General features: G+C 30.7%; 1 protein-coding gene across 1 annotated transcript; it reads right to left on the minus strand.

Annotated features, from left to right (window-relative positions):
- LOC113871671 (receptor protein kinase TMK1-like) lies at nucleotides 1–3,942 on the minus strand. The gene is made up of 2 exons (XM_027508770.1): nucleotides 1,429–3,942; nucleotides 1–782 (listed from the first exon to the last, which is right to left on the minus strand). Exons 1-2 carry the CDS (start codon nucleotides 3,797–3,799, stop codon nucleotides 274–276), a joined length of 2,880 nt encoding a protein of 959 aa, XP_027364571.1. The 5' UTR covers nucleotides 3,800–3,942; the 3' UTR covers nucleotides 1–273.
- Nucleotides 3,943–7,219: the final 3,277 nt, after the last annotated feature.

Raw genomic sequence — 7,219 nt, forward strand, 5'->3', positions numbered from 1 at the left:
GACACTAGAACACTTGCCAAGCCTGAGAGGAAAGAACAAGCAGAAGTGTCTACACTACCAAATCACTTCTTCATTTCCCATCTCTTAATAAAAAAGCAGCGAGTGATTAAAGAAAATTAACAACTAAGAAAGTGTTAATATTTTAATCACACGTCACTTTGTAACAGTGGAGACAGGAAATGCAATGGTTGATTTCAATCCATGTTGACACCAACTGATTAAACAAGAAAAAGGGAAATAGGATGCATTCAAGAAATCAACAAACAACTTGCTTCACCGGCCATCAGCAGAAGTAAAAGACTCTGCAAATCCAGTAGGTCTTGCAGGGATGCTACTTTTGCTGTCTTGCAAGTCCATATAGCTCAAGTCCTTTCCTTCTGTTTCTTGCCAGTCCTTCACCATTTGGTTAAGGGGAAGAGTATAATCTATGCCGGCATACTCCTCGGTGTCATCAAGTAGTGGTTTCCATTTTTCAACAAGCGGTGCCAGAACATTCACAGCGTGACTCATATCTGGCCTTTGGTGTGGTTCTCTGGCAGTGCAGTGCCCGGCTAACTCAGCAATGATGGAGATACTATCAAATGTTTCCTCCTTTATGTCAAGGGCTGGGTCAGTAGCAGCCATTAGTTTCTCCTTGTCTGATTTTATGTGCCAGAACCATGATGCCAAGTATTGGCTTTCCTCAGGTCTATTCTCATCAAGTGCCATTAATCCGGTTAACAGCTCCATCAGCACCACGCCAAAACTGAAAACATCTGCTTTAGTAGTGATCTTTCCTGTCACTGAAATATATAAAAAGATAAAAAGCAGTAATTAGTATAGTTTATGAACGTATCATATAGATCAGGACTGTATGAATTTCAATGTGGTCCCAGACAGATAGATGATACAATGCAGAAATCATAAGGGCTATCCAGGTGCACGATATTTTTTTGTCAAGTTCAGTATTTCTTTGAAATTTTAGACACCTACAATCACTTTTTTTCAAGACTTTTTAGACTAGCTAAAGTATATATAGATGTGCAAAATAGACAGATTTCATCATTAATTACAAATTGTTGGAAGGGTAACCACATGTCACAATATTTATTCATTGTATAAAAATCTATATTCAACATGCTCTAAATGATATGTATACAGGTAAATTGAAAAGCTTTTCCCCTTGGAATCAGTTACTTTACCAACAGCCTTGAATCCAATGTTAGTAAAGCAGTTTTCCAAAAATGAGGTCAATGGCTCTATTAATTCTGCTAGATGGTTCCAATAGGAAATCTGAACCATAGAAAAGGCTAAAACTGCTTTCAGAAACCGTATACAGAGCAGGCATCAGCATACACAATCAACAGAAATTACAACAAAAAAAAAAAAAAAAGTGATCAAATTCAGAAATGTCTAATATAAAAGACTTGAAAAATAAAACAAAATTACCTGCATATTCAGGTGCCAAGTATCCAAATGTACCAGCAAGCCTGGTCACTACAGATTTTTTGCCATCAGGTGCAAGTTTTACCAATCCAAAATCTGAGACTTTTGCTCTAAAGTCATCCCCAAGCAAAATATTTGATGACTTGAGATCTCTGTGAATGAAGCTCTGGCGAGCTAGACTATGAAGATACTCCATTCCTCTAGCAACATCCAAGGCTATATTGAGCCTCCTCTTCCAAGAGAGGGGCTCCAGTTGAAGGCCCTTCCAATGGAAAAGATGCATACTGAGAGCCCCTTGTGGCATATGCTCATAAACTAGAATCCTCTCAGAACCTTCAATTGAATAACCCAAAAGAGACACTAAATGGCGGTGCCGGACTTTTGATAGAACTGCAATTTCAGATTGGAATTCATCCAAGGCCTTGCTGCTAATCACACCCGCTTCCATTCTTTTCACGGCAATTTTAGTCCCATCATCCAATTCTCCCTTGTAAACAACCCCAAATCCACCACGTCCAAGCTCATTCTCTGGTGCAAAATTCTTGGTCACACTTCGAAGAACTTGAACTGATATGACAAGATTTCCAGCTTCAAAGACATGAGACTCCCCATTTCCATTTGCACTTCCAGACCCACTTCCAGTAACAGTTGAAATGTTTCCATTGCTGTTGTTAGCAACAACAATCTTTAGCACTTTGTCTGAATCAGATGGGTCCCTAGGGTGAATTACTAGTGAACTTGGACCCTCAGAGACACCTTTTCTCCTCCTGAAACAGTATACATAAAGGGGAACAAGTAGAGAAGCTGCAGCTGCAACAGCTACAATGGGGGCTACAATTGGAACCAAGTTTTTCCTTTTGGAACTACTTGATTCATGAGAATCACCGGAACTGGGATTTGAATCCGCCGGAGGCTTTGGTTTAAGATCACCATATGAAGGTGGTTCAGCCTTTCTGGATGGGGAAGGGAAGCCAGTCCCAGATGGAGGAACTTCTGGCTTGCCAATGCCACGAACTAACAAAGGATTACCATCAATCACAAGTTTCAAGCTTTTCCCGAAATTCGGCAAGGGAGGGGAAATGTTATTGCCACTTAGATCCAACAGAGTCAAATATCTCAAGCTAGTCCAATCGCTTGGTATGCTACCACTTAGATTGTTACCCCCCAATCTGATTTCAACAAGAGAACCCAAATTTGCAACAGAAGGACTTAAAGTACCACTAAGATTAAAGTTAGTCAAAACAATCATAGACACCTTTCCTTTAGCATTGCACTTTATTCCCAACCATGGTCCATTACACGGGTCATTACCACTCCACGAATCAACCAGATTCAAAGGATAATTCAACCCGCCAAGAAACTCCAACAACATCATTACCTCAAAGGAACACAAAACCCCAGGTTTAGATTGACAAAAATTATTCGAAGCAAAAGTAACCTTAGCAGCTGCAAATTTCGGAATTGGACCAATGAAGTGGTTATTATTCAAATCCAACCTTTCTAACTGCATTTTACCCAAAGCATCAGGAACAAACCCAACAAGCTGGTTCCCATTAAGATCAAGATCCTTGAGAGAAACCAAATCCCCAATTTTCTCAGGAACAGTTCCTCGAAACTGGTTTCCATGAAGCCACAAACTCGTCATCGAAACCATGGTTGCAACAATGTCAATACTCCCACTAAGCCCACCACCCTGCTGGTTATTCAGCCACAGAATCTGCAACGCCGGAACACCATTAAATGTCGCCGGAATCTCGCCGGATAAATTATTGCCAGAAAGTTGCAAAACCGACAGAGAAACCATGCTCCCCAGAAACCCAGGAATCGAACCAACAAAATTGCAACTCATACAAGACAAATTAGTCAACTGTGCAGAACCCTGCAACGTGGAAGGGAATTGCCACCCATTAGTAGTGGCATTGAGGTTGTTATAATCCAAGGCGACAACCTCGAGACTCTCGAGTCCAATGAAGAAATCTTGGGGAATGGAATCGAAATCGTTATGGTTGAGAAACGCGTATTTTAGTTTGGATAAGCCTCTGAAGGATGGTAAGGGACCATTGAGGTTGTTGATCTGAAGGCCCAGATTCTCTAACATGGAGAGTTGGTTGAAGTTGTGAGGGAGTGGGCCTGCGAGGCCCAAGTTTTTGGTTTGAATCTGAGAGACTCTGTCGCCGTTGCAGAAGATGTATTTCCACTGAGGGTTGCCACACGGGTCTCCTCCTTCTTCGGGCCACGGTAATAGTTCTGGGTTCTTCAACCCTTTTCTGAATTGGTTCAGAATTTTCACGTCGTTTGGGTCCGTCACGGAGAGAACCGTGCAAACCAGTGATAGAAGGAGGAAGGAAAGGAGGTTCCAACGAAGTCGTTCCATTATAAGGGTTATCTTAAACTAAGGTCGTGACATGCTGCATTGTGGGAATCCATGTTCTGGAACTTGAACAGTGAAACTGAACGAGCGTTGTTTATGAGATGCGAACTGGGAAGAGAGTGGGATGCTACCAAGGGAAAAAAAGAAGTGATGGATTAAGGGAAGGGGAAGATATTAAAGTTATAGGCATGTAGTAATTTAAGTATGACTTTTGGGGAAACACGTAGCTTTCATTGTACTCCCTCCCTTATTTGTTTTTTTTCAAGTTTTGTTGTTTTAGATTTTTTTTAAAATTATTATTATTTATTTATTTTCCTATCTTTATGTAAAAAGTAATGAAAAATAAATGAAATAATTTAAAATATAAATGGAAATATTTTAGTCAAAATATGATCATATTTTATATTAATTACAATTTTCCTAATTTGTGTACAAAAGCTTTAAATAACAAAATATAAGAAATGAAAGGAGTATCACCTCTTATCCTAAATATAAGACTAATTTATTAATTTATGAAAATTAAGAAATATAATTAACTTAATGAATAATATTATATTTATTAATAATTTAAATAAATTTTCTAAAATTATCTTAAAAATTATTGAGACATATTCTCTTACTTTTTTTAATTAATTGCTTTGTTTTAGTAAAGGTATTTTATATATAAAAAAAAAATTCATAAGGGATCTTATAAAAGAAACTGTGACAAATTCTTTAAGCAAACCATATATTGAGGATCAGAAATAACAACATTACATTCGTTTCTCCTTTTTCCAGGTTTTTTAATAATTATATTTTTATTGATCATTTATGATATTAATAAATAATAAAATATTTTTTAATAAGTGTTAATCACCATTTTAAGAATATTATTTAAAAAATTAAAAATATTTTTTATTGAAAAATGTAATATTACACTCTTTTCATAATTTTTAATTTACTGTTAAAATGAATTTCACTAGTTCTTCAACAATTATTTTTAGATATTGATTAACAAAATTTCTATTTTTTAAAAATATTATTTTTACTAATTAAGTTATTTATATTTTTTTTAAATTTAATATAAAAGATAAAGAAAGTAGAATAAAAAGATAATCATAAACAATTTTAATCACAAAATGCTATTTAATAAACAAATATACTTTTAAAAATATTATCTTTACATTAGCAAAAAGAAATATTATCTTTACTAATTAAGTTATTTACATGTTTTTAAATATTATACTTTTAATAATATTAACATAATTTTTAATACACTTTTAATATAATATTTTATCAAATATTTTAAGAGCAAGACATACTCTATAGAAGTATAATTATCATCAGATTCATGGTTCCCCACCACAATCACATTCACATGTGTCACTATGACACGTCCTCCTCCTTTTGTGTACCTAGCTGTTTTGTAAGTAACTTAGACAGAGTGTTTACGTTTTTTTTTTTTTATATGTATTTTACTTTCTAATTCTTTTATAATATATAAGAATGTGTGTCCTGCAATTATGGAGAAGCTTAGTGAAATTAGATTTTATCATTTTGACAAGAAATGCCAAATTTTACCAACAACTATTTAAGGAATAAGATTATTTTTTATACAAAAATCGACAAAATTATTCTGCTCGGGCACCCACCCAAATTCGGCTTTTTGATTAATCTGGTGTAAATTTAAAAATTATTAACTAATTATTTATTAGTTTAAGGTAATTTTTGTTATGTTCATATCATTCCATTATTTTTAGTATAGTATTCTTTCTTTTAATTGAAAAAACGTTTTAAAAAGTATACATATTTTGTTTTAAACAAGTAGCGTTTCTTTTATATTTTTCTTATTTAAGAGATTAATATATATATATATATATATATATATATATATATATGGCTGCATAATAGCACTCCAGGTGTATAATTGAAGTTCCTAATAGCACCTGACTTCATAACCACGTTATTTGTTAGGAAAAGTTTAGGTTTTTGCATCATGAGCTGTTAAGGATTATCTGAAATGTGTTGAATATTATTTATGGTAAATTGCTCTGATGCCATCCATCAGTAGGGATGGAAATAGGTCAGATCAGGACAGGTTTTATTCTAAACAGGTCTGGCCTGTAATATAATTATTAGGTCTGAGTCTGACCTGTTACCTGTTAAAAGTTTTATTTTAGGCCTGACCTGACCTGTTTAAGTGGCTTGACCTGGCCTGAAGCCTGTTAACAAAATCTGTTAAAAAAAATTAATATTAATAAAAATATAAATATTTTATTATTAAATTAGTTTATACATTTTTTTAATTTCTATCTATGTTCTTAATAATTATTAAATAATTATAATAATATTTATATAATTTTATAAATAATTTTTAAAATATTATTTAAGTATTAATTATAAATATTTTATATTAATAAAATTTATATTTATATTTATTTATTTATTTTTTAAAATTATATAAATAGTAAATATTTTAGTTTTATTATAGAAACATATTTTGTTTATTTAAAGACATCTTATATTCAACAAATAAAGTTATAGTAAATACATAAAATTGATTAAAAAAAATAACATTCACACAATTTGTTGAATCAATTAAAAAAAATTATATGTTTTAAAAAAAATAAATTTAAATTTACTGCAATATATATATATATATATATATAATGACAATAATAATAACTATTAAATTAAAAAAATAATTACGAAAAATAACACTTATAAAATTTATTGAATCAGCTAAAAAAATTATTATATTTTAAAAAGTAAATAAATATTGTCATTATAAAAATTGTAGATGATAAATACTTATATTATAAAATTCATAGATGAAGAAAAATAACATATGAGCATAGGAAGAATTATTAAAATTTATATTTAAATTAAAATAACTTATATTTCTAAATTTTTATCTTAATTAAAAAATATGTAATAAAACTTAATATAAAAATTTAAACTTAATGTACTATATATATATATAATGAAAAAAATAATAACTATTAAATTAAAAAATAATTACAAAATATTTAATTTTATTTATCTCATTAATTTGTTATTTTAAATTAACAAATAAATGTAAAAGTAACCACACTATAATATTAATGTAATATAGAAAATATTACTGATACAATAAATTAAAACACATACTTATAAATTATATATAAATTGATAAATTGACTAATAATTTAATTAAAACATGTGCAAAATATAAAAATATATATTATTATATAATTTATTTAAAATTATATTATTTATATTATTTGTTACATGGTCTGATCATATATATATATATATATATATATATATATATATATATTATAATATATATTATAATAAGTTTTTTATTTTATTTTGTTATTATTTTTTTTATAAATTTTTACTTTCAATTAAAATATAATTCAGATTTAAGCAATCTCTATTTATTATAAATAAAAATAATTA

Source organism: Abrus precatorius, unplaced genomic scaffold (genome assembly GCF_003935025.1).
Source record: "Abrus precatorius isolate BTA unplaced genomic scaffold, Abrus_2018 Scaffold7, whole genome shotgun sequence".
Lineage (NCBI taxonomy): Eukaryota > Viridiplantae > Streptophyta > Magnoliopsida > Fabales > Fabaceae > Abrus > Abrus precatorius.